The 26,816-nt window shown below is 37.5% G+C and overlaps 11 protein-coding genes and 1 non-coding gene across 12 annotated transcripts; 6 read left to right on the forward strand and 6 right to left on the reverse strand.

The window, feature by feature from the left end:
• Positions 1–1,532: 1,532 nt before the first annotated feature.
• On the forward strand, positions 1,533–2,453 carry RO3G_04385 (uncharacterized protein; the record flags this gene model as incomplete). The annotated part of the gene is made up of 4 exons (XM_067658975.1): positions 1,533–1,865; positions 1,935–2,167; positions 2,238–2,348; positions 2,399–2,453. 4 exons carry the CDS (start codon positions 1,533–1,535, stop codon positions 2,451–2,453), a joined length of 732 nt encoding a protein of 243 aa, XP_067515076.1.
• Positions 2,454–4,605: 2,152 nt separating this feature from the next.
• On the reverse strand, positions 4,606–5,990 carry RO3G_04386 (uncharacterized protein; the record flags this gene model as incomplete). Its single annotated transcript, XM_067658976.1, has 4 exons — positions 4,606–5,078; positions 5,257–5,739; positions 5,784–5,916; positions 5,961–5,990. 4 exons carry the CDS (start codon positions 5,988–5,990, stop codon positions 4,606–4,608), a joined length of 1,119 nt encoding a protein of 372 aa, XP_067515077.1.
• A 609-nt stretch (positions 5,991–6,599) lies between these two features.
• RO3G_04387 (uncharacterized protein) lies at positions 6,600–7,640 on the reverse strand (the record flags this gene model as incomplete). The annotated part of the gene is made up of 1 exon (XM_067658977.1): positions 6,600–7,640. One exon carries the CDS (start codon positions 7,638–7,640, stop codon positions 6,600–6,602), a length of 1,041 nt encoding a protein of 346 aa, XP_067515078.1.
• A 344-nt stretch (positions 7,641–7,984) lies between these two features.
• Positions 7,985–8,079, forward strand: RO3G_19045. The gene has a single exon. It is a non-coding gene; the product is annotated as a tRNA-Ile (tRNA).
• Positions 8,080–9,576: 1,497 nt separating this feature from the next.
• RO3G_04388 (uncharacterized protein) lies at positions 9,577–11,049 on the forward strand (the record flags this gene model as incomplete). The annotated part of the gene is made up of 4 exons (XM_067658978.1): positions 9,577–9,610; positions 9,729–10,376; positions 10,417–10,580; positions 10,663–11,049. 4 exons carry the CDS (start codon positions 9,577–9,579, stop codon positions 11,047–11,049), a joined length of 1,233 nt encoding a protein of 410 aa, XP_067515079.1.
• Positions 11,050–11,414: 365 nt separating this feature from the next.
• Positions 11,415–12,248, forward strand: RO3G_04389 (uncharacterized protein; the record flags this gene model as incomplete). Its single annotated transcript, XM_067658979.1, has 4 exons — positions 11,415–11,746; positions 11,796–11,827; positions 11,897–12,106; positions 12,241–12,248. The coding sequence occupies 4 exons, from the start codon at positions 11,415–11,417 to the stop codon at positions 12,246–12,248; spliced, it is 582 nt and encodes a 193-aa protein (XP_067515080.1).
• A 91-nt stretch (positions 12,249–12,339) lies between these two features.
• RO3G_04390 (uncharacterized protein) lies at positions 12,340–13,330 on the reverse strand (the record flags this gene model as incomplete). The annotated part of the gene is made up of 3 exons (XM_067658980.1): positions 12,340–12,977; positions 13,029–13,155; positions 13,310–13,330. The coding sequence occupies 3 exons, from the start codon at positions 13,328–13,330 to the stop codon at positions 12,340–12,342; spliced, it is 786 nt and encodes a 261-aa protein (XP_067515081.1).
• Positions 13,331–13,700: 370 nt separating this feature from the next.
• On the reverse strand, positions 13,701–14,486 carry RO3G_04391 (40S ribosomal protein S16; the record flags this gene model as incomplete). Its single annotated transcript, XM_067658981.1, has 2 exons — positions 13,701–14,093; positions 14,457–14,486. The coding sequence occupies 2 exons, from the start codon at positions 14,484–14,486 to the stop codon at positions 13,701–13,703; spliced, it is 423 nt and encodes a 140-aa protein (XP_067515082.1).
• Positions 14,487–15,137: 651 nt separating this feature from the next.
• On the forward strand, positions 15,138–16,025 carry RO3G_04392 (ubiquitin-conjugating enzyme E2; the record flags this gene model as incomplete). The annotated part of the gene is made up of 7 exons (XM_067658982.1): positions 15,138–15,161; positions 15,343–15,516; positions 15,589–15,694; positions 15,760–15,804; positions 15,861–15,908; positions 15,959–15,968; positions 16,004–16,025. 7 exons carry the CDS (start codon positions 15,138–15,140, stop codon positions 16,023–16,025), a joined length of 429 nt encoding a protein of 142 aa, XP_067515083.1.
• A 139-nt stretch (positions 16,026–16,164) lies between these two features.
• RO3G_04393 (uncharacterized protein) lies at positions 16,165–17,506 on the reverse strand (the record flags this gene model as incomplete). The annotated part of the gene is made up of 4 exons (XM_067658983.1): positions 16,165–17,001; positions 17,058–17,230; positions 17,291–17,365; positions 17,422–17,506. 4 exons carry the CDS (start codon positions 17,504–17,506, stop codon positions 16,165–16,167), a joined length of 1,170 nt encoding a protein of 389 aa, XP_067515084.1.
• Positions 17,507–17,850: 344 nt separating this feature from the next.
• Positions 17,851–23,187, reverse strand: RO3G_04394 (uncharacterized protein; the record flags this gene model as incomplete). The annotated part of the gene is made up of 5 exons (XM_067658984.1): positions 17,851–18,198; positions 18,254–18,372; positions 18,904–23,007; positions 23,083–23,108; positions 23,168–23,187. 5 exons carry the CDS (start codon positions 23,185–23,187, stop codon positions 17,851–17,853), a joined length of 4,617 nt encoding a protein of 1,538 aa, XP_067515085.1.
• A 2,186-nt stretch (positions 23,188–25,373) lies between these two features.
• On the forward strand, positions 25,374–26,713 carry RO3G_04395 (mannose-1-phosphate guanyltransferase; the record flags this gene model as incomplete). Its single annotated transcript, XM_067658985.1, has 5 exons — positions 25,374–25,398; positions 25,461–25,564; positions 25,637–25,909; positions 25,967–26,125; positions 26,183–26,713. The coding sequence occupies 5 exons, from the start codon at positions 25,374–25,376 to the stop codon at positions 26,711–26,713; spliced, it is 1,092 nt and encodes a 363-aa protein (XP_067515086.1).
• Between the last annotated feature and the right edge of the window lie 103 nt (positions 26,714–26,816).

Here is a 26,816-nt window from a genome sequence, read left to right on the forward strand (position 1 = left end):
GCAATATTTCTTTTCTTCTTCTCAGGAACTTTTTGGTTTCCATTGCACGTCTTTCAAAAATGATATACAATAGAAAGTATAATGCCCTTTCTTGATGTGACATCCTTTATGGGAATCATCTCAATTATCAAAAAGATAAAATCAACAATTTGTTTGTCAATGTATGATCTGTAGGATATTAATTTTTTTGGAATTATTATTTGTTGCAGTATTACTTGCAAAGCTTTTAGCAAAGCCTTGTATTTCGATTCTTTCATTCTTGTCAGTTGTATTTTGCTCCTTATCTGCTTCATCATCAATCGTTCTACGCATGATTGATATTAAGTTGGTGTAAATCTCGACTACTTGCTCCTCAAAATTATTGAAATTTTCAAGAGAAAGATATCCACATGAACATCCATTGTCATTACTATCTTTAAGCTGTAATGGGATGTGTTACAAAAAAGTTTATTCCTAGTTACTACCTTTATTTTCTTATCAATTCGGTTACATTTTCTCAATTGATCAATAAAAATTTTCTCAATTATTTGAAAATACAATAGTAATACGATCTTCGGGACAATCTCTTAAAACGATTCAACGATCAACTTGCTGAGATACTTTCTCAATGCCGCCCTGAATTGGTACTGATCCTATCCTTTGGCTTCCCATGGCTCCTCTGAAACGTGATCGATGTCTACGCTAGAGGTTGGGCTGGCTACCTGAAGGAGAGCTAAAACCATGTCCTTATCACCCAAATCACCTTTTCACGAAACAGTACTCTATCCGCTGTTTGCACATGCACCATCGATTACGAATGACTCCCTCGATTCTAATTCTCTGTCTTTCCTGCTGACTCCATTACCTAAGAAACCTATTCTGTCTCCCTAGAAAGTTGTCGTTTATAGAGTTCGATGGCCCATTATTTATACATTACTACGTGAACTCGATTACTTGGCCCATGAAGAGAACCCATCTATCCCTCTAGAGTCTGGTATTCAACTCTTAAAGCAGTTATTCTAAAAACAGTTTCAAGTACTTTAAGTATTTTCCAATACTTCTTCCCTTCTTCTACATTTTACCTTTGTATCCAAAAGGATTTTTAGTTTCTCTTTTACTTTGTTGATCTGACGTGGGCAATTCAATGTGTTTTAGACACTATGTACCTCTATCGCCTTTTTAATTTTTTATAAATAAAAAAACTGTTTAATCGTAGTAATACGATTTCTCACACTAAGGTCTATGACATGTCTTTCCCTCCTTACTCATTTACTTTCCTTTTATTTTTTTTTTCGCCCTTGATCCCAAAAGATGGTTATTGATTTCCTTACAATCCTTTTTGATCTGACTTGGGCGATTAAGATATACTGAATACATCGCACACTCACTTCAGTCCTTTTTTTTAATATTTAATTGTAGTAATATTATTTTATGAAAAAACGAAAACGCTGTCACGATTCCATGTGATAATCTACTCTACCCGCATCTTCTTTTTTCCAGTTTCTTCTTTATTTCTTCCTTTCTTTCTTCTTTCTTTTTAAAACATTCAAAAAATGGTTCTTACTCACGAAAAGGTGGATGCTTTCAATCGTTACTTGGGAACCACAGTTGGTAGAGAAAAACTCTGTCGTCTTGTCCAATATTTTGCTCGTTTTTATGCGTATTATTTATTCCGCACCGGTGCATCAAAAGATACCGTTCAACGTTGGGTTGACCTGAAGACACACCTTGGTAACGGTAGAAAGTTCTTTCGTCTTTTGAAACCAGTTGAGTTTGCTCAGGTTGGTGTCAAGAGCTTATCTATGAAGGATCAAGTCTTACGTTATACTGCTGTTGCCAAACAAGCTGGCATGTTCTTTTATTATCTCAGTGAAGCATTTGTTTTGGTATAACAAAAATCAAAAAGATGGATGAGTTTTTGTATGTGATTACTCATGTACTTTTTTTATGTATAGTCTAACGCCATCAACTTTTACAAGCCCTCCAATATCAAGAAAATCACTGAGTTTAGTCAAAAGTGTTGGTTGACTGCCCTTGTTGCCTCTTTGCTTTCAGGTTTGTATAAATCTAAACAATTGGTTGCTCGTGAGAAGATGCTTGAGAAGACGCGTAAAATGATTGTCAATTCTGAAAAAGATTCCGAAGCACAAATTTTAGAATTGAAGGCTCAAGAAAAGACTCTTGCCAAGTAAAGATATACTAAAATGAAAGAGATGAATGCTGATACAAATTCTTTTTTTTTTAAAAAAAAAAAATAGGGATAAATACAACACTAGATATCAGATGATTCAAGATGCTGTGGATGCAATTATTCCACTTGCTGGATTAGGTTATCTTAAAGCGGATGAAGGAATTGTGGGTTTAGCTGGGTAAAGATTATAAAGTGATTTGATTCATGTATCATTAACAAAACCTATAGTATGACTACCTCTATATTAGCTATGAACACTCAATGGAAAAAATTAAACTGTTAATAAAGATTCTTTATTTATTCATTCCTGATATTTTTTTAGTATATGATCGGCAATAATTGATCTACAGTAGATCTCGTATCGATGTAAGCAGATATAAACAGTATTTTCTTGAAATGTAGATGATCGTTGGGATTTCATTGGGATTTATTCACACAGCAATAGAAATTTAGAACAAAAAATAAAGTGACATTCATCAGCTAAGCATTTATGTATAAAAAAAAGATACGATTCATCATTTGGTTATATCATACAGTTTAAAATAGCAAACCACCTTCTCAGTAACCGTAACACCCGTATAAATCTGGACCGCACAGAATAATTCGAATATTTTTTTTTACAGTCTACTAGAATAAGTCGCTCTTAAAGGATTTTTATTAAAGAAGGCTATGGAGACTGGGCCATTGCGGGCATAGTGTCTCGCCTTGGAATGAATATTATAGAAATAATATGGAAATGTATAAAAGAATGGAATTGATTCAAAAAAAATGTATGGCTGCATAAAGCGGTGGTAGACAAAGCAAGTCAGGGGCAGGATCTTGTTACACGAGAAGAAATAATCTGTAAAAGAAGCAGTAGGAGACCATAAGGCAATAAATAAGCGACTGAACGCGCGAGGACAATTGTGGCAATAAATGATTGCAAGAATAAAAGGCTAATCATTATCGGGTAGGTTTTTTTTAAAATAGGGCCTAGCGGGTACGGAAGGCAATGCTGGCAGATTCAAAGGTAATATAGTCTAGACCATAGGACAATAGAAACAAAGCAAAAGCAGAAAGCTACAAGAGGGATGTTAGTAGGTAGAGATGTGTACAAGAAATGGAATATAATAAATTTTCTTTTTTCTTTTTCTTTTTCTTTTTCTTTTTTTTTTTTGTTGATACACACAATAGAGTAAAGCCAGCAACCAAAGACTGGTCGGGGTTAGGAATAAAAGCCAAGTGGCATGAGATAAGTATAGTTATTATTTTTGTATGTTTTTTTGTTTTTTTTTTTTTTTTTTTTTTTTTTTTTTTTTTTTTTTTGTGGAAGTCTATATGGAAAAAGGAACAGTAAATAACTATTCGAGGTCTATAAGAAAAGCAAGAGGTACAGTTGGAACTGGCATGAGTTTGTCAAGGAGTAATTGGCCAGTGATGTCAGATGCTTCAGATGTGAATTCTTCGTCAGGCTGGCAGATTTGTTCTACTTCAAACATGATTTTGCAGATGGTTGGTCACCAAGCAGACCAACGAGAGAAGAGAGCTGGAGAGTGATAAGCAGGAAGCTTATGAGGAAGTTAGTTCAGCATATAATCAAGAGGATTTGGCTGTGTATTAGGGGCGACACCCAATCGCCCTGCCACCCGAAGGCAGCTCAACAAATGGGCGCGCGAAGCATGAGGATGACCACAGCGGCAGGCAATAGGACGACCGGAGAGCCACCCTATGCGCCATCGAACCAGTTGACTTCGATCATACACTGTCATTGGCAGAGAGAAAGACTGATGTATTCGGCTTTCGGTATATGCTTGTAAGGACTTGCGTGCGATAAGCGACAACAGTACGACGAATAGAGGCAGGAGAAGAGAGATAAGTGAGCTTGTCAGCTATTGAAGCATGACCATCGGTTAATATTGGGTTGGACCAGATCGAGTTTGACTTCAATAAGGCCGGCCAACGAAAACGATTACGGTTGATGATAGTAGTGCTGTCAACGAATGAGAGTATCATCGAAAGTAATGTATCTTCAGGGAGGAAGTGGATTCGCAGGATGAATTTAAACACCAGTGTGACTGATCTTTCATTGATGGTAGATTGACCAAATGCTTATAGACGCCGGTTGATGAGGTACGATGACCACCGAAAGCCATACGAAGACACAGGTCTTGGGATTTTTCTAGTAATGCAAGTTGCTTGACCTGGAAGGTGCAGAGGCACAGACCGTATTCAAACTTTGGTCGGATGAACGTAGAGTAGAGACGGCTGGCAGTGAGACGAGAGAAGCTTGCAGATCGAATACCAATGGGCAACAGAGTCGTACGCATGGCGGATACTGCAGAGGCTGTGTTCCTACGAATAAGAAGGTCAGTAGATATCTTTCCCTGTGGACTAAAAGGAACGCCAAGATAAGAGAACGAAGGTTCCTTGGGTATAGGAGACCTGTAGGGCTTCATTCAACGTCCTCCATGATCGCTAGGGCAGTTGAGCACTACACACTTGGCAGGATTCCATCTGTATCCAAGGGAGCGCGAGTGTTCCTCTGCTCTCATGAGCAACTTTGGCATAACCTCAGGAGCTGCAATGAGAACCACATCATCAGCATACAGTAAGCAGTTGATCCAGAGGCCACCGAACTCACGTTGGGGCGTAGAACTGTAATACCGAGCTGAGACGGGCAGACGGACATCACGAAGAGCCACTGGCAGAGTGTTGATGTATATGGAATAAAGGAAGGGAGAGAGGATTGAACCTTGTAATACACCGGTACGAGACCAAAAGGAAGGAGAAGAGTAATCACCGAGCAGTACTTGAATACTTACCTGGTCAAATAGACATTGCAAGATACCAAGCATGGGTTCAGACACATGCGTATCGAGGGCACGCCACACGATAGCACGGTCGACGGTATCATATGCAGATTTGATGTCTAGGAATGCATACAAGAGGCTCACCAGAGTGGTCGATAGTGTGTTGACGATACAACTCATGCAGACACAGAGCCTGATCGGGCGCACTTCTATGATGGCGAAAACCACCTTGTACAGGATCCAAAGGAGGAGCAATAGATTCAAGCTCGGCTTGTAGACAAAGTTCAAACAGCTTACGCATGATGGAGGTAAGAGAGATAGGTCGATAGTTACCTGAGTCTAAGACATCGCCTTTTTTGTAGATAGGGACTACTTGGGCAGTGCGCCAGTCAGAAGGAATAACTGACAACTTCCAACAAAGTTGAGAGAGAAGGGTAATGACAGGGACGACCTCATCCACGATCGGCAACAGCATTTCAGTACGGATATGATCTACACCAGGGGCTTTGCACCTCGAAAGACGTTTCAGCAAATCATGGTGTACGGTACTGGTTGAAAATGGACAGCTGGCTTCATCAATGGGATGAGGACCGTTAGGAATAGGAGGGGCAGAGTATCGAATGTCAGGCAGGTTTGCACCAGAGAACGCCTGTTGAAGATGTCTCGCCATGACTGTGGCAGCAACACGAGGACCTTCTGGATGAGAGAATTGTGGTTGGATCACTCGGTTGTGCCGAATCCTACGAACAATGGAGTTAGTATCAGCAAGAGGACCAGATCCTTGAATAATTGCACATAGATGCAATCATGTTCGGATAGTCTACTTAGGTTCCAGAGCAGTCGAAGATGGTTAGGTGAAAGAGGTGGAGGAGGCACAAGACAAGAGAGAGTCAGAGGACTGTGATCAGACCCGAGGGAAAGATCGTCATGAACATTCAATTGTGCATTGTGGAGCTCCTGAGTGCTAAGAAAGAGGTCAATAACACTTTGGTGATGGTTACCTGTAAGGCTACTGAACCGCGTGTGAACATTGTAAGTGGGGATGCCATAAGCAAGTTCAGTATTCCAGTAAGTGAGGCCATTTTCAACTACCCAGCTGTGTAAGGCAATTCCTCTTGTTGATGTTCGGTGATCACCTAACTAGTCACGATGTCTTGCGTTAAAGTCACTGCAAATGATGGTGTTGTGTTGTGAGGGGTGAGATTGAGCGGATAAACTGTCAAGTACTGCAATTGCTTCATCGACTGATAGTGCTGGAGGCAGGTATACACAGTGAATCAACAAGTTTGAGACTTGAACAGAGAAGACATAAGGAGAGGAGGAGGGAAAATGAGTGACTTGATGGGGGCAATCCGGGTGAACTAAGAGACTGATACCCATTTCACCACGAAAAGAGTTGTCAACTGGGATGGCATAAGTGTGATACTGCTTCCAGTTTGTGAGGAACTTCAACGGTGGCAAAAGCCACGTCTCGGTAAGGAATAGTAGATCTGTAGGAGGGAGGGCGTTAGTAATAGCTTCAATGGTGTGGCGACCACAACCATTGGAGTTCCATAGGGAAATAGTGAGCATATTTGTTGTTGTAATTGAAGGAGTGGAATGGGAATATATATTATTATTATTATTATTATTTACCTGACTCATAACTGTTCAGTATCTGGTTCGCCATTACCAGCAGAAACAGGTTGAGTTGCTTCATCCATGTCGGTATCAACAGGATTGGCTTGCATAGGAGTGGGAGTGGGGGTGAACGTCTTGATGTGGTCAGCATAGACTTGAGAAGTGATCCATTGCTTGGCAATGAAATCACGAGCCACAGCTGAGCGCACAGTAGGACGCATACGATCCAGGGCGGTAAGAAGGTGAGAGGTGTGAATCTGCACCATTTTTTGCTGTTTCTCAGTGTCTGAGAGGTCTTGGTACTTGGAATCGCGCAGGTTGGTGGGATCGCGAGGATCAAAATCGTTGATGAGCTTGATACCAGCTGTATTAAGCTTGCTGGTGGCAGTCGATGCGTATTCGTTGTGCACAAGAAGTGCTACTACGCGAGTGGTAGGGTGATATACATCGAGTATACGCCAGTTTTCCAGGCCAAGAATACCTATCTTCTTGCGAACGTTGGTGACGGATTCCCTGAAACGGCAAGGAAGGTAGAGGTATTGATACCCATTGTTTGCAGGAGGAGGAGCAAAGGTACGGGCAGCGACCTGAAGTTGGCGCTTGGTAGTTGCCTTTCGGGTGCGGTTGGTGGACTTGGGCTTTGCAGGCTGCGTGGTGCTCTTACCCTTACGAGCAGCAGAAGCGAACGAGGAAGAGGTTGGTTCAGGAGTGAGGGTGGGAGTGCGAGATGGCTTCCACTTTGAGGCCTCAGAACCAGTAGCAGGTGGGACACTGAGGGTCTCCAGCTCTTTAATGTGGCGATGTGCCGCCTCAAGCTCAGCTCTTAGGTCCTTGTTTTCTTTGGTAAGGGCTTCCAGTTGGGCAAGGCGTTGACCTTGACTAGTGATTATGGCCATGATCGGTTGGAACCAATCAGGCACACCAGGAAGGGCACCAAAGTCAAGAGACCCACCAAGTGGGATGGCGGACGTGGTGGGAGCATTGGCAGGGCCAAAGTGAAAATTTGGCTCGCTTGTCAAGGTGGTGACGCTGGTAGGGTTGGTGATATTGGCTCTATCCATATTATATTTAGGCTTGTCGGTTGGGTGATGATCAATGTCAACTGTTAGGAAAGGCGGAGAACGATCTGCGAGGGTGCGTTTAGTGGCGGCAGAGGGTTCAGGGTCAGGGAAGACTTTAACGTTGTTGCTGTTCTTCTTCTAACTGTTTAAAGAAGCTTTTTCTGGATTTCTCGATGGAATTTGGATTTTAGAAGATGAGGGTTTTTGTTTTGTGTTTATATTGGATGGATGGATTGAACTAATGATGGATTGCTTTGCTTACTGTAAAAACAGGTTTACGGCTGATTATTTAGCCGGATAAAAATTTATGTAATAGTCAAAATCACGAAAAGGGTGAACAAGTTGCTCTTGTAGCTCAGCTGGTTAGAGCGTCGTGCTTATATTGTTCAAATATGCTTGAGTCACGCGAAGGTCGCGAGTTCGATCCTCGCCTAGAGCATCTTTTTTGTCATATTTGTGTAACGTGAGGTTTTGCTTACATTTTGTGCCTTTTTTTTTTTTACATCTTTTTATACCTCTTATTTGTCATTTAAAAAAAAAAAGATTTGAATTCATTTGAAAAGAAAATTTCAATTTGTATAGGTTGAAAAGGTTCTTGACTTTTATAGCTGAAACCCTATTGATACTGATTTTTAAAGTATTGCTTTAGTTCGAGTTTTTTTTTTATTACTTTCATCTACATAAAAGAAAGAAAAATATTAATAGCATTTGTATTATCAAAAAAAAATTGAGAATAATAAGAAAAAAAAAAAAAAAAAAAAAAGAGAGAGAGACAAACGAATAAAAAGTTTTATAATAACTGAATCCAGAAATTGTATTCGTTGCTGAGAACTGGGTGGCTTGATATATTCTATAGAGCGCTGATAGAAATACTTTGTTATTTTACAGAATAATTATGCTTTGTGCATATAGTTTTTTTTTTTTTTAATTATAAGATGTGCATTTCAGCCATAAAGCTTTACTGTACCATATGTACTTGTTGTGATTGACTTTATTTTGTGATGGTATTGTTTACTCAAATTATTACATACAGCTTTATAAACATATAAATTAGTATGGATTATAATAAATTGCCCTTTAAATTATAAAGATAATTAAACTTGTAGACTTTACGCATGGTTAAATGCTACTAGTTAAATATGTAATTCTTGATTGTTACTTAATGCAAGATGATGAATAATTGTATAATTAAAATGATAGGATTTGTATAGTACTAGTGCATGAAAATTATGAGTAATGACAATAGATATGATAGAATTTGAATAGTCTAGATTATTGCAAATGATTATCTTCTAACCAAACGATGCCAGCTTACGCCAAGCTGCTTTGTTGTTGAATGAGCAGATGTTATATTTGGAGTACGAGTATCTGACTCTAAAGATATCCCTACTTACTACATGCATTCTTAATAGTGCTGATGCAGCAGTGCAATACGTTTTTATGATTTTTATCAACATATGAAACTCAGATATACATTGTCTAGTACTGCATTAGTCTGCATTTAAAATTATCGCAGTTGTCAACTTGTCAGATCGAAACCAGTCAGCCCTCTTCCTTTTTTTTTTTTTTTTTTTTTGCAAATAAATATTTCTAGTCAAATGAAAACTGTAGATTTTTCAGACAGTAATAAATCCAAGAGGAAATGCATAGATGATGACCTACAAGGTTTTCTAAAGAAACAACAAAAGACAGCTGATGGTTTTGCATCAACAAAAGGATGCGCAGTAACAACTATAAATGAAACAAGGATAGCAAACAAAACAGAATATTACAATAAGGAAACAAAGACAATAGTAACAAATGAGATAAAACGGAATTGTCCCATTTGTAATGAAGTGTTTTTAAATGCTGAACAATCCCATTTTGAACATCACGTCCATCAATGTTTAGATCGCAGTGAAGAAGAAAAGTCTCAAAAGAGTCAGACAACAAACCTATGGTCAAAACTGTTTGGGACTACACGTTTGAAGGTACGAGGAATTTGGAGTGCAAAAGATGATTCAGCACCTGGGCTGAACAAGAGTGAGAGCGCCTGGTTTGGAAGAATGGAAAACAAAAGGATCGTTCCTTATTACAAGTATTTGGCAGGTACAAATTTAGTCGTTGATGCCTTTTCTTTTGGTCGTATTCCTGAGTGTGAAGGCTATTTCCTATCTCACTTTCATGGTGATCACTATACGAATCTTAACGCTGGTTGGACGCATGGACCAATTTATTGTTCGGAGATAACATCAAGACTGGTACAAAAGAAGTTGAGGGTACCATCCAACTTTATCCGTCCTTTACCACTCAATAGATCCTGTCTTATTCCGGGAACTGACAATGTATCTGTCACACTGATTGATGCTAATCATTGTCCTGGTGCTGTCATGTTTTTGTGTGTCGTACCTCAAACGGATAGTCCTCCCTTAAGGTATTTGCATACTGGGGACTTTAGAGCATGTAAAGAGATGTGTTTGCATCCGTTACTAAAGCAACCCGAAAATCCTCCGATTGATATTCTATATCTCGATACGACCTATTTGGATCACAAGTACTCATTTCCTTCACAAACTACATGTATTCAACTTGCATGTGATGTGGTAGAACGTCATATAAATCATAACGGAGATAATCAGTTATCAAACATGGATCATTTGCTTACACAAAAGAAGGAGTTGAAAAATAAGAAAATAATTCAGAAAACAGTTGTAGTTGTTGGTACTTATTCCTTGGGCAAAGAAAGAATATTTATTAGTAAAGGTCTCTTTTATATGTCATTATTATTTTTAAATAGTATCATTAGGGATTGCAAAGAAATTGAAGAGTAAAATATTTGTGACAGACAGAAAGATGGAAATATTATCATGCTTTGGTGATGATGAACTGATGAAGATGTTGACAGATGAACCTAAAGAAGCTCAAGTGCATGTCATTCCATTAGGCCATATTTTACCCGAGGTATATAAAAAAAAAGAGAGAGAGAGAGACCCAAAGGCTTTATTAGAAAAAAAGGGGGGATGACTGAGATTTGAATCAATAGAATCTTGAGGCTTACATCCGCAGCTTACAACCTCATTTTACACAAATGGTCGCATTTAAGCCCACGGGTTGGACTTTTCGCACATCATCACTTGAACAAGACAGATCACTTGATGCGATAATTAGCGCAGGTGCAGCTGATATGACTGTATTAAAGTCAAGCTACGAATCATTGACATTAAAGATATATGAAATACCTTATTCAGAACATTCAAGCTTTCGAGAACTTGCACTATTTATAGCCAGTTTAGATATTCGTAGAATTGTGCCGACGGTGAATGTACATAATGAAAAGAGTAGAGCTAAAATGGGAAGTTTATTTGATAGATGGCAAAAGGAGAAAAAGAAAATGGCTGTCGTTGATTATCCTTCTTTAGATCATTGGTAATCATGGTTACAGCAAAAAAAAAGGGGAAAGTTTTTCACTTCTACCCTTTCTCATTCTCTCATCTGATCTGGTCCGTGCAACCTTTCCCTTTTTTTTTTATTACTTTTTATAAAAAAAAAAAAGAGCAAGACAATAAAATAAAAGAAAAAAAAATATATTTCAACAAAAAAAAAAAAAAAAAAAAAAAGGAAGGCTGCATTAAGAGAAAGAAGGAAAAGAATTCGGCTTTCTTTTTTACAAGTACAGTTGTATACAAATATAGCCAATCATCTAAAAACGGCAAAGTGTATCATCAGCTGGTAAATAAAAGACCTATTTAAAGTTCGTCATTGTCGAAAGCTTTTCTCTTTTCTTTATCAAACAAAATGTACTCTGGTCAAGAGTTTATTGATAATCAAGAACAATTATTTATAAATAATAGTCCGAACACAATGCAAAGAAACAGTTTCAATCAATCTTCTTTTTCTACACATCATAGAAATAACAGTAATAGTAATTTTGCACCAATATCAATTCATAATAGTTCTGTTCAAACATTCAATACAGATCCATCAACTACTTGGTTTGGTACCAGTTTAGATTCAAACACATCTTCTTTTGGTGGAAGAGAACTGATTATTACTCCATCTAATTCTACTGGTCATATCGTCGAAGGTTATTCTAATCTGAATGATGATGATGACCTCAGCCAGAAAAAGTAAGATGATAAAAACAGAGAGAGGTTGCTGATGCTAACTTGCTTAAAGTCATCAAGAAATATTTGAGAAACGTAGAAGACGTAGAGAATCACATAACGCAGTAGAAAGAAGGAGAAGAGATAATATAAATGAAAGAATTCAAGGTAAAGGTTCTAATCCTCTTTGGATGGATACTAACAATACAAAAGAGCTTTCTACTTTACTCCCAGATCATCTCTTGGAATCTGTTCCGGCAAGTGCTAATGTCATGACTGTCACCACAGGACAATCAGGAACGAATGGAAAACCTATCAACAAAGGAACAATATTGAAGCTATCCGTTGATTACATTAAAGAACTAAAAGAGCATGTCTCTGATTGTAAAAATAAGCTTAAAGAATTAGAACATCTTGTTGAAATAGCTAAACAAGATAATAATCATTTGCTTAACACACACTATTTAAATCAAAGATCAAGACAGGAACAAATGGGATCAATACCATTTCAACAACAGTTTGGTAAACTTCACATCACATCTACGACTAATAATAAATAATACCCCCCTCCCTTATTTTAAAATCTATTTGATAACAAATCATAAACATTCTTTATGTCAATCAATTAATTCAGCAATTTGAAAATCACAGAGATCTTTAGGTTCCTTGATAGGTTCATTAATAACATCCGCTTTTAATAAAGTAGACAAGGTGACCTCAATTGCATTACGTGAGACCTGATGATGTTTGGGTGCATAATGAACTGTTTCAAACCAACTTGAGACATCTTCTTTTGGATACCCCAAAATCTCAATCACCTTCTCCACAGACGCACCATCCTTTTCTTCCATAAATTGAGTCGTTGCTCTTTGGATAGCGCCCAATACGTTTTTCAGCTCTTTTACTTTGTCTGCCAACAAGTCTGTGTGAGCAGCGAATAAAAATGCTGGCCAGGGAGGCGTGATTTGTCCAATTCGCTTGACCTCACCAGAGTCATGATAGGGTTTGGTAGTAAATGTTTCCCACATAAAGTAATCAGACTTCTTTTCGTTCACAGCATCACGCATTGCCTTAAAGTTATTCAGGACATTGAATTCAAAAGGCTTCTTGTCTTTCTCAAGCCATTTACGTTGATCGGCTAATACGTAAGCCATAATATGGGATCCAGAACCATAGCGAGAGATAGCGCAATTACTGTTGCGAAGTGTCTCAATCGAGTCATGTTCAGATTTTTTACCGGCAGAGAGTGCCCAACCTAGGTTCAGGATCGTTTTAAGTCTATTTTGATGTTACAGCATAAACTTACAAAGAGGTGCATCTACATAAGTACCGACAATCTTGTACCAGTCTTGGCCTTTACTAATACCAGCAACAAGTCCTTCTGTTAATGCAATAGCTAAATCAATTGATCTATCTTGAAGCTTGGAAGTCATCTATAGGAAGTATCAGATTGTGCTTCAGAAAGAAATATTTCATTATACACTTTACTTCACCAGTACCGCCTTTGTATCAAATAAAATAAGTACATTTATGAAAATATCCTATGCTTCACATTACCTGGACATAACACTAACTCAACATTTACACCTGTTTCTTTAAAGTACCCATTGTCGCGAGCAATGTATAAAGGGGTAGAGAAATGCTCTGGGACTATGTTTTCATATTTCTCTTTAGTCTTCTCGGCACTATCTACTATCCTCCGTTTTTACCGTAGCCAATGCGAATGGTAGTTGCCATTACTAAAGTAGTATAAAATAAAAAATAAAAAAGAGAAAATCTTTTTTTTTTTTATTTTTCCTTTCTCGGGAAAAAGTAAAACCCTTTAAATGTCATACAACGCGATCCTCACTTTGCTTACAAGGCAGAAACGACTCTTCATCCCAAATGTGACTATCCGTTTAGCTTTTACTCCAAAAGTCTAGCACAAATTACTTTATTACACGACAAAAACAAAAGAGAAAAGAAATAAGATGCTTTTTTAACGGTAAGACTTTTGGTAACGAGCACGAGCACCAGGACCAGCAAACTTCTTGGGTTCACAACGACGAGGATCGGCAACAAGAAGAGTACGGTCATATTGAACAAGGATTTCCTTGATTTCCTTCTTGGCAGCTTCATCAACGTACTTTTGATAAAAGGCAACGATGGCCTTGGCAAGAGCTTGACGGATAGCATACACTTGAGAGACGTGACCACCACCGTGTGTACGGATACGGATGTCAACGTTAGCAAAACGTTCTTCACCCAAGAGAAGGATGACTTCGTACACCTTGAATTTCAAGATCTCGGGTTCGAGAAGTTCGAGAGGAGAACCGTTGATACGGATAAGACCGCGTCCACGCTTACAGTGAGCAACAGCAGTGGCGGTTTTCTATATAAAAAAAAAGTGGTGAGTTTTCAATTTCTCCTTGAATTGTAAAAACAGAAAGCAAGAGAAACAAGAAAAAAATGAGTCGAGAGAAAGAGTTTGAACAGCAAGTATAAAAAGACATCTTTTGACAAACTGAATGCAATCGATTGGTGTAATATTTCTTTCCTTATTCATCGTTGCTTTAATACATGCTGACAGCTATTTTTACAATTTTATGTTCCTCTTTGCAAATTCGAGCCTGTATATTTCTATACATGCATCTGTATCTACTGTCAGTCTGCTCTTTCTCTCTCTCTCTCTCTCTCTCTTTCTCTTTTCCAATACTCTTTCTGATTTTCACAGTTTTCTTTTCCGCCTATATACCTTGCGACCGAAAGTTTGAACTGCTTCCATTATCAGCTATTAAACAGATTTGTTGTCAATATACATGGATCGATGTTTACGATTTTTTTGCTAACTACCTTTTAAGTTAAGAGAGAAGGGAAAAAAAAATCCTAAACGGATGCTTCATTTGACTTGATGCTCCCACTGTGAGCTTTTGCAAACACATCTCTCCACTCTTCAGTGTATAATTCTAAAAGAGACTTGTCCGGTCCGGACATATTGCTATTACAACCAATCGGGTTTTGCTTATTATAAATATGGAATAAAAACAACATTGCCAGCATTTACAGGTTGTTTCAAAAGAAAGAAACACATGTTTGTCATTACTAAAGTAAGCTCGAGCTATGCAAGCTCATCATTAATGAGAACACTAAAGAAGGAAGTAACAATCATCGTGTGTTGTGAATTATGAAATGAAACCTCATTATTCGATTCAATTTAGACACACAGGCTGTACATATCCGTGTTAAGAAGTCGAAAAGGGAAGCACTACACTCTCTCTCTCTTGATTGTTTACTGTCATGATCAAAGACATACCTTTTGCGAGGAGACTATAATTAAACTCCGATGTTTTTTTCAGAATAAAAAATTCTACCCTTTCCATGAAATTCTTTTTTTTTTTCACTTTTTTTTTTATCTGAGAAAAATATAAAATAAAACATGGCTTTAAAACGTATTAACAAGGTAAACTACTTGAACCGATAGTTTTTTTTTTCTTTTTTCACTTCTTCTGCTTTATACCATTTGATAAATATTCCCTCATCTTTTTTATCTTGTGTTATTTGTGGTCGAATTACGTTCAGATTTAAAAAACTGCGTAATATTCAGATGAAGGATTCTAATTACCTTTTTTTTTTCTCAACAGGAACTCAAAGATCTCGAGCGCGACCCTCCTTCCTCTTGTTCTGCAGGTCCTATTGGAGATGACTTTTTCCACTGGCAAGCAACTATTATGGGTCCCGAAGATAGTCCTTACCAAGGAGGTGTTTTCTTTTTAGCTATTCATTTCCCTACTGATTATCCTTTCAAGCCCCCAAAGGTAAATACCAAACGTTGCTGTGCTTGTATCATGGCTAAGTTTTTTTTTTTTTTTTTTTTTTTTTTTTTTTAGATCAACTTTACTACCAAGATTTACCATCCTAATATCAACAGTAATGGCAGTATCTGTTTAGACATTTTGAAAGATCAATGGTCTCCTGCGCTTACAATCTCAAAGGGTAAAAAGAGAGAAAAAAAAAAAGTGATGGATGAAAGAGTGTTGATTAACTTTTGTTTGATCTAGTTCTTCTTTCTGTTTGTTCTCTTCTCACTGACCCCAACCCTGATGGTAATCTTATTTTGTTCTTTGTTTTGCTCATAATCTAATGCTTTTCTTTTTCATAGACCCACTTGTTCCTGAGTTAGCTCACATTTACAAGACTGATCGTGCACGTTACGAATCCACAGCTAGAGACTGGACCAGAAAATATGCTAGTAAATAGTTTATGAAAAGTATATAACATTGTAATACTAAACGATTTATTTAGTGTAAGAAAGACTGAGGATTGAATTGCATATACAATAAAAAATGAGTTGGAAGTTGTATTTGTATAAACAATAAATAGAAGTTGCAACTACAGTTTTTTTTTTAACTTTTAAGTTTATGTGGGTTTCAAGTGGAAAAAAAAAAGTTGGGGAAAATGTGGTTTTAAAAATCACAAATTAATAAACCTTCTTCATGAACACCAGAAACAATGAGTTTAGAATGATTGGTGTCAAAAGCAGCTGATGTAGAAGTACTAAATAAGCTTCCATCATCTTGCAGGACCACTTTGGTTTCGCCTGTTCCAATATTCCAGACCATGACCTTGGATGGAGAAGGAGGGGCTTCGGCAGGGTCCGCAAAGATTCTCTTGTAAAAGTCAAGAGGCTTAGGATGAAGGGCGATCATCAAAATATCTTCTTTGGCGTTATAATAAAGATTGTCAGGGGCACCGCCCACCTTGACTTCGTTTACAAAGTCAAGATAAACAGAAGGAAAACTATCTGGTTGCCTGTTTATCTTGTATTGACGAACGGTGCTTTTGCCAATTTCAGAAACAAACAAGACATCGTCTGTACCTGCCACACCGTTAGCAAACAAAAGGTTGTCTACCACCTTGTGTATTTGGCCGGTGCGAGCATCGTAAAAGTTGACGTTGCTCAGAGGAAAGAAATAGGGCTCGATGGCTTTGAGGAGAGGGATGTGAAAATAATGGTCGTTTGAGAAAAAGAAGGAAGGCGTCCCGTCCTCTGCTCTGAATCGTTCATCGCGAAGAGGATGGACAGAATTTGGGTTGTAGAGTCCAGGATGACGAATGGTATGCTTGTGAACAAGATGATCGTCTTGAAGAATAAAGAGCTCAATGGAGGGAGGATGGTTATGGGCCATATTGACTGACAAGATCGTCTTTTTTCCCGTTGTAGGATGAATATCAAGGTTGATGCCCAGTGGATGATAATCTTTCAAAGAACCTATCTCGAGTTTTTCAAGATCCACCGGTGTCTGTAGAAAAAGACGATACATGTTATTGTAAGTAGAAATCTATATTTTTTCCTTACTTCATCATAACGAACTCGCCAAACAGCCCCATTTTCAATAGGTTGACCAGGAGTCAGTCGATTTGTGCCCATCACTTTATTATAGTATGTAAGAATGGGGTCACAAGTAACATAGGCAATACCAGGCTCGTCTGACAGGACAAAATCTTCACAGTTGACAAAATCCTGAGGTCCTATGGATCCCAGAAAAATGAGTCCTGTTTTTCTTTTCATGTCTTTAGCACATTTTTTACCTGAGATCTTCTCACACGATTCAATATTGAAGTCGTTTATTTCATCAAAGAATCCAAATAATGTTATCAAATTGCCTGATTTTATTACATAAGTCCATTTATACTTTGTGACACACTACATCTTATTTTACGAATGAAAGGAATAGCCAAAGCAGCCAGTATGATAATTCCCCAGTATTTATAGTGGAACCAATAATTGCTGGATTGAGGAGGCATAGAGAGCTAGGTTGAAAAGAATGAAATAAAAAGAAACCGAAATAAAATTTTGGGATGGAAACCAGAAGTTTATGATGTTGCACAAGCTAGGATCATTGTACCACTGATGCATCCAGCTTTTAAAGCAAGAAATTAGACGCTATACAATTCAAGATGTACACATAATATTTAAAACCTTTCATAAATGATGAAAGATCACTACAGCACACATCTTTACACAGAAAATCTTCGTTTGAAAAGTTTTCTTTGCCGTGAATTGTATATTCTATTTTACATAAAGAATTTGTGTAATCAACTTCGTTTTCGTTGGTTCAATTAGGAATAAGAACAACCGGTATTTTATTTTACAAGTATTTAATCAAGTTATGGTATTTATCAGATAGTCGAGGTAACAGCCTAGGTGGTAATATGATTAAAGCAGCAAACCATAATAACATGAAAATAAAAATTGGACCATAAGTCATGGCAACTTGCTTTCGTCTCTTTCGCTCTTTTGTAGGTAATACGGCTGGCCTGATTTGTTTTGAAGGTCTTAGCCAAAATAGGATAAGTGAATGAATTCTGTCAATATAAGGTATCAATGTAAACGGGAATAGCACGATCAGTATGATATGACCAAGGATAAAGTCAGTTGTAAACACTGACATTTCAACAATCTTACAAATATATTCTCTGGCTGCTAAGCCTCCAACCTTTCATGAAAAAAAGTATAAATAAAAAGTTCCATATGATCAAAGGGATACTTACTTTGCTTGATTTCCAGTGACCTGACCACCATGTTCTATTTGTTGCGTCGTGGTGAAGTTCACGTGTCAAAAAGATAGATACAAAAGTCTTGAATATGAATCGTTGAACCGAGAAAATACCTAATAGGCCAAGCAAAGTAGATTGGATTTCAAATCTTTCTAGTGCCCAAAAGACTTCGTAAAAAAACACGTAACCCAAAATAGCCAGGCCGTGGGCCAGGGCTGCCATATAAAACCCTATGCGCTTAGTTTCTAGACCAGACAAAGCGATGAGTACAGAAACGATTTGCAATATGATGAGAAAGATGGCATTGAAGACGATCGGACCCAAGGCGATGCCCAAGATACGGCCTAGAGAGCCCCAAGGACCTAGCGAGGTGTTTACCCGGTTGATAAGCGCACCATAGACATCCACTTGTTCACGGCTTTTATAAAATATGTAACAAAAGAGACAAAGCACACTTTGTAAAAGCGGCATGATGATCTCTGCAAAAAAGATGCTTGAAAGATGTGGACGGGGTACGGCCACGATAGGTTTGTTGTCTTGTATGGTAGATTTCATGCGTGCCTTTTTTTTATTACCAGTCACCTGTGTTCGGATTTGACGACAGAATGCTATCCATGAGTGCTCATAGTAGCGGCTTGCATTACCCTTCGAGAGCCATCCCAAGTATTCTTGATAATCGTAAATAAAGTCCATCAGAACAAATTGATGAGGATTGAACACAAAGGGAGATATAACCAAGGAGGCCAATGTGATCCAGAAATAGATAATGTGTGGAATCCACAATGAAAGAGAGACAAACAAGAGCATAAACATGGTGCGTGCGCCAAAATAGATACTTGGATGAGCAAATCTTGAATAGAGGACTGAAAATGGCAAACGCGATGTAGCAAAGCCTCTCCCTGTCGCTATATATCTAGCACCACCAAAGCTCAAATTAGAAACGACCGAATTAGCATAGATTTGGGTAACAAAGACTTCAAATAAGGGTGATAACGATAAAAATTGCTTTGCCAATCGCAGCAGAGACCTTCCTGTACCTTTTTCAGTCACTTCTTGCATGAATAAAGGTAGAAACGATATAAAGAACACGATGAAAATAGATAGCATGCAACGCTGTAGCCAATCATATACAGGATGAACATCAAAGCAGTTGCTTCCAGTACAGTGAGGTAAGGTCAACGCCATTGTGCCAACCAAGGTCATACAAAAGATGAAAACCTGAATAGCAAAAATGATCATGATATTATTCATGTGGAATCCTGGATGTGCATAATAAAACGTCAAGAAGCGATCCAAGGGCAGCTGTGTACCCAGGTAGTAATGTTCTCGTGACAACAGCTGCTCACCCATACCAGTACCAATCTTGGTTGTAAAATTCAGAATGGAGCAAAATCCCAAGTCTCGACCCTTACCACACTGAAGGTACTCTGTATGTTTGATACGACCGCCTCGCAAAAGCGCATTCATACCAGCATAAATGTCTTCATTCAAATGCAATCCACGTTGTGCTTTGCTTACTCCACCTCGTGTCGTCATGAAGGTAGCGTTTAAAAAATCAGGGTGGCCATAATGCAATCTGCTGCCGGTTTTTGCCATGATTCGTTGTGTCAGAGTACCAAAGGTTTGCTCTTTCCCCGCAGCAACATCGCCCAACACACCCACATTTTCCGAAAAGATATATTCACGAGCACCCACAATAGCTACTGGTGGGACTGGTGGCATCTTGCTTTGGCTATTTTGTAAGGCATACACATCTTCAAGAGAAATTGGACGATCCTGTTCAAATTCACTGAATATGCTGCGAATCTTTAAACATTCCTCCAAATAGTTATCCTGATTTGCATCTACCAATTGTAAATATTCACCACGATAGAATATAATAGCATGATTCTGATTGTCTGATTTTCCATCACCTAGTATGGGATTACCAGGAAGTCTGATTTTATATTTAGGTACACGCTTGTTATTTGATAACGCGTCACAGTGACCATCAATCAGCACTGAGTAATAAGTAATGTCACCGTTTTCATTAGCCTCTTCTTTAATGTAAGCAATTTGAAGATTTGGGTACTCTGACAACAGGAACTCGCAGTTGGCCACCTCTTCTTCGTTGAATTTTGCATAACGCTGCATGGCCACTAGGTACCGAAATTTATCGTGTGCCATAGCATCCATCTGCCGATCAGTCTCCGAGATACCCTTTCTGTCCAATGCTTCATCCTCATTTGTGGGTACGGACGATTGGGATGCTGAAGGATCCTCAGGAGCCACTGATTTATCAGAATGTTCAATCCTATAAAGTATCTTGATGGCGCGAGCGTAATTCATGCATCCATTGATTGTTCTGTAAAGCGTCTGCGCTCGAAGGGAAGCCCAGATGCGGGTTCGCAGGGTATACTCTGGTGCTGAAGATTTGAAACCAATACAATAAAATGGCAAGTCCTCCTTTTCTGAAGGATTACATGCTCCTTGATTTTCTTCGGCAATAAACATGGTGTCCTTTACAAAATTGTTCCACTCGGCTGGATGCAGTCGTTTTAAATATTCCAATAATGTCACACGCGTCGTCGAGTCTTCCTCACGAATGATCTCTCGAAGCGAAAGCAACATCTTTTCTGAATAATGAGGTGTAAATACAGTAAATGTCGGCATGGTCTCAACAGAGCATGGTGATGGAAAATTGGTAGAAAGACTTTGGGCGAAAAATGATAATCTTCTTTCAGCTTCAGAATGGCGAGGAAAGTACTGTTCTGGATGGAACGCCTTCTTTGCATCAAAGATAGGAGGCACATGAAGTTCATGTGTCATTAAACCCTGTTCATCTTCAGCTACTTGTACTTGATAGAGTAGAGAATGTAAATTACTTATTGATAGTAAGTGTTCTCTGTACATGGAGATAATGATCGCATTCCACATTTGTGAGCAAGCCATGCGAGGCAAAGGTACGGTCAAGTGCTTTTTAGCTGCTGTGATTTTAGCATACATGTTATTTGGGATTTTTGCAAACAAACTCCTCCAAGAAGTCATGACTGATATGCCGAGACGCATCGATTGAAAGACTGAAAAGATAGTATTCCAAATAACATACCACAGATACGTGTCCAAGAAGAATAAGACCAGCTCAACTGAGAACATGAGGATTGTGGTAACAATAGGCATAATAGAACAAAGCCAACGGCCCAAGAGAGGGTCTTCACTGCAGTTGCGAAGCTGCATCAATACTGTGGCAGAGAGTGCATCGCGAAAAGAAAGAGCTAAAAAAAAGTAAGTTTCTAAAAACTTGCAGCTAAAGACGCAGATCCAGAGTAAAACAGACAGGAATCGATCGTCAGTTATCATCCTTGGGAAATTGGCAGTGAAGGTTTTGGAGAATATCGGCTGACTGGATTTTGAAAATAGATCGACAGGAGGAACTAACACCAAGAGAAGGGTGATAATGATGCCGAAACCTAACTGACAGCTAGAGATAACGAGTGCTCTTGAGCTGGAGCGATCATATCTGAGAATGTAAAAAGTAGCTGCGACATGACAGGCACCCATGAAAAGTAAGATGAGAAGTCGAGTGAGCAAGATACGAAATGTACGTGCAGAGAGTGTTAGATGTTTGAATTCACCCAAGGTAGCTCCCATCATCAAGACAATAGCAACAAGTCCACCAAGAGCAACGACAGAGAGCTTCACAGGTAAATTGTTACCGCCATGACCGTACATAAAGTCGATACTGGCTGCCATATAATACCAGAAGGAAGCAGCATGAATAATCCATACTCTTGAGAAATTTGTCAAAACGTGGGACCATGAACGAGTCTCGTGAAATGTTTTATTAAATGCTTTATTCCAATCAATGCGTCCAAGCTTCAAATAGCGTTGTTCTTTTGGTATGTCTTTCAATAGTTGATTACTGTCTATTAACTGAAGGTTGGAGATAGAGCGACGATCCCAGAAAAGTTGATTGATATCATCATAGCCAATGGTCGTATTATGGTCTTTCTCTTTGCGAATATAGTGACTATTGACAACTTCGTAGGATTGATCACGGATGAATGTATATATCGGGGTCACAACAGAGTCCATAAATGGTGTAGTATTAGTCGTATTGTCAGACCCATTGTCTCGGGTATTGTTTGCCTGACTGCTGATGGAACAAAGATCGTCATTGTAATCTTCGGCTATATGATAGATAAAACAGAGCAATTCTGGAATAAATCTTAACGTCGCTGCTTCTCCCCAAATAAGTAAAAATAAAGCTAACTGAGATACACGATAGTGATCTGACATTGTCTCCATTCGTTCACGCCATTCTCTTTTTGCTTCTTCTAGCAAAAGGCCGGTAGGGCTACTGGGTGGTGTATGTCTGTCGTCTAGGTCAAGATGGGCGGCAAAGTACCATTTTCTATAATTTGAATGCTCTCCACCGATGTAATCTGCGTGAAGTGTCCACAGTGCCAGCTTATGTGACATGCGTGAAGAACGTGAGCTTAACATGGTCAAAAGATGATCATACATGTTACGAGTATTATCATGTTGAAATCCATACTTCTTCTCGTGCTTCAGAAAAATATCTTGTATTTCACAGCTACTGATGGGTATATTTGGGTCATCCCAATTAGGATAGTTTTTAGCATCTTGATTGGCGAGCGTTGTGTTTGTTGATGTATGAGAGGATGGCTTCTGTTGAAGTGCTTGATAAATAGTATGTATGTCTGGTTGCTGCTGCTCTGTATGCGGCAGTGGAAGTGGGAGTGATGCTAAATAAAAGTGTGATTGAGTTTATTAGCTCTTTTTTTTAAAAAAAACTATAGACAAAGTATATAATATATTACCACTAGCTGATTCATTATATTCATCGCTAATAAGAATGAATTGATAAGCATTTTCTTTATTGTATCATTATATGTTGAAGCTTACGATGCGTTATTAGAAGGCATAATGATTCAATATGAAATGCCACTTTTTTTAATTCATACAAATGTAAAAGAAAAAGATGGCAATTAAAAAAGAAAGAAGAAAAAAAAAAGTTCCGTGGCATATACAATCATTGAAGGAGTGGATCGGTTTAATTATCTTTTTTTTTTTTTTTTTTTTGCGTAAATGAGACACAAATCTTGATAAAAGCCCTAGATCATTCCTAAATGAAAAACATAGGTTGACTTGAAATAACATACAAAATATTTATATTTATTTGCTCAAGATACTACTATACATAACATACAATACTCTTTCATCATTGCCTGTATGTTCTTTTTTATTGCTCTGTTTAATAACAAAGGCTATTAATTATCACATTCCAACCTAATTTTCTTTTTTTGTATAAATTTGCACTGTAAGTGCGTGGAATTTTGGTCACTCCCAAAATTTTTTCCAAGGGGGAGATTGATAAAGTGCAGAAAGTTATCTGGGAAAATGGTTGTATTTAGTCAATAGAAGCAGGATGTACTTTATAAATAAATGTATTAATTATAGAACCTAGTTTTATAAAAGTATGTTTTTTATGCCAAGGATCAATCATAAGAGGAAAAAAAAAATTTGACACAAAAAGGGTTCTGTAGAACGCCCTAGCCCCCACTCCCCTTTATCCTTTTTAATATCTATTATTCCGGGTAATCTGAATTTGTCGGGTCTCATTGGCCTAATTTGGTAAAAAAAAGCAAGTTGATAAAAAATTGAGGCTTCAACATGAAGGTTTATAGGGTAGTGCTTTACTCGTTCGTTCATAAATTATTCTATAGTATGTAGTTATCAAAGCTTGAAAATTATACTGAAGCAAAGTAATGCAAAAGCTTCTTTTTTTATTTTTTTTTTTTATTTTTACTCGATGCTTCTTGAAAGTTCTTTAAATACAATATTTTGTTTTATTAAATATAAAAGTAAACACTTAAATCCCTCCTCCTTATCCCTCACATAATTCACTTCTGAAAATATCAAAAGAAGTTGTGCTGTACAAGTACCAATTAAATAATAGTTAATTAATTTCCCTAAAGTTGCAATGAAAAAGACATTCATGACTTGCTTAAATGTGAACGATTGTATATGTAAGCAACAGGGGAAAAAGGATTATAACACATTTAGTATCCATTTTGCAGTATCTGTTGTGTGAATGTATACGCTAAAGTAACCAGGATATGTATAGATTTCTTTCATTATTCATCAAGACTGCTCTTTCTCTAAAGCGTGCTTACCGTGTTTTGTATCCCTTAAGTCAACTTACTTGTTAATTTTATTGGAAAAAAACCTTATTTGGGGATTGTTCAATAGTTTCAGCATTTCTCTCTCAATTTGATTAAAGACTACAGGCGAAAACGTTTTAAAATGAATAAATTTGCTCATGTATAGATAGGTTACTAGGATGTCCTTATGTCAGCCACTTTTATTAAGCTTCTCAGAACCCCTTCATGAACCTCTCATTAAATTCTGTAGTTGATTGAGTCAGTAAGCAGCTACCGACATCAAAATTCACAGTGACAGTATGCTTCAAATGTTTCCTAGTTGCAAAATGGATCAAATTCGAAAGGAGTTAGCCCCTCGGCTATTCTTCTCCGACCCAGTGGTCACGCATCATTCGCACACAAGTAATAAAAGCAAATGGACTAAATTTTTCATGTAAGTTTATTACCACCTTAACTAATGAGAACACATATTTATGAAAACTTGAGTACTGTGGAAACATCGTGCTTTTTTTTTTTGCCGCTTTAATAGTTATGCATTCTTCTTTTATATTTGTAAGATCAATCACGGAGACCATTTATCTATTCAGCAGCTCATACATGGATTTCTGTTTAAAGTGGTTTTTTTTGCACTAAAATATTTTACGCTAGTGCTTTATACAAAAGCAGTAATTTGCTGTTCCTGAAATTGTAAAATTCTCCTCATTTTATCTTATTTTACTTTTTAAAAAGGTAGAAAATATTGTTTGTAATTTGCTTGTATCTTTAATATCTCAGTAATGTATTGTGACATTGTTATCACTGATAATAGCAACTGAGATTGCTTCCTCCCATAAATGCAGGACAAATGATGAGTTTCAATTGGGTAAATCTTTTTTATATTTTTAGCCCAATTTCTTTTTTCTTTTCTTTCTTCATCTCCTTTTAATCACTAAAAACCAGAAAATAATATGAAGGCTCTTATTCTTGTTGGTGGTAAAATATAAACAGACAAAAATGCTTACAATAGTCATGTTTTATTGATATAACAATAATAGGCTTTGGTACTCGTCTTAGACCTCTTACACTTACTTTACCTAAACCACTCGTTGAGTTTGCTAATAAACCAATGATCCTTCATCAAATCGAAAGTTTATCAAAGGTACAAAAAAATGATTTGGATTTTTTTTTTTTTTTTGCATAAAAAAACGTGTGATGTTAATTATATAATTAGGCTGGTGTGACAGACATTGTCTTGGCTGTAAACTATAGACCAGAGATTATGGTAGCTGCTTTAAAAGAATATGAAAAAGAATATAATGTAAATATTACTTTCTCTGTTGAAACTGAACCTCTCGGTACGGCTGGTCCATTGGCTTTAGCAAGAGAAATCCTTGGTAAAGATGATTCACCCTTTTTTGTATTAAACAGCGATGTGATTTGCGATTATCCATTTGAACAAATAAGAGATTTCCACAAGTCTCATGGAAATGAAGGAACTATCATTGTAAATATTAATAATAATTAGTTTATAATTAATATATATTAATTAATATGATTATAGGTAACCAAAGTAGATGATCCATCAAAATATGGTGTAGTCGTCAATCATCCTCAGTCTTCAAAGATTGAACGTTTTGTTGAAAAGCCTCAAGAATTTATTAGTAACAAAATCAATGCTGGTATTTACCTTTTTAATCCTTCTGTTCTGGATCGCATTGAGGTATAGCTTCATACGATATTATATACAATAATTATTAAGCCCAATTTTACTTTTTAGTTAAAGCCCACTTCAATTGAAAAAGAAATTTTCCCTCTTATTGCTAAAGATGGTGAACTTCATACTTTTGATTTAGAAGGATTTTGGATGGACGTTGGACAACCAAAGGATTATTTAACCGGCACATGCCTTTATTTATCTCATTTGACAAAGACAAAACCAGAACAATTGGCCAATCCTACTTTAGATTATGTCTACAAGGGAAATGTCATGGTTCATCCCACAGCAAAGATCGGTAAAGGATGTCGTATTGGACCCAATGTGGTAGTTGGACCTAATGTTGTTATTGGAGATGGTGTTCGTCTTCAAAGATGTGTTATTATGGAAGGAACTAAAGTGAAGGACTATGCATGGATTCAATCGAGTATTGTCGGATGGCATTCATCTATTGGACGTTGGTCTAGATTAGAGGGATGTTCAGTGTTAGGTGATGATGTTAGTATTAGCGATGAAATCTATGTGAATGGTGGCTCTATTCTTCCTCACAAATCAATTTCTGCAAACATTACAGAACCACAAATTATTATGTAAATAAAATGATTGAAAGTTGCGATTTAAAAAAAAAGTAAAATACGCTCATTTGTGAAATCGGCTCCATTTTATTACAGCAAACAATAGAGAGCAGATGTAATAT

The sequence above is a fragment of the Rhizopus delemar genome, genomic scaffold (genome assembly GCF_000149305.1).
Source record: "Rhizopus delemar RA 99-880 supercont3.3 genomic scaffold, whole genome shotgun sequence".
Lineage (NCBI taxonomy): Eukaryota > Fungi > Mucoromycota > Mucoromycetes > Mucorales > Rhizopodaceae > Rhizopus > Rhizopus delemar.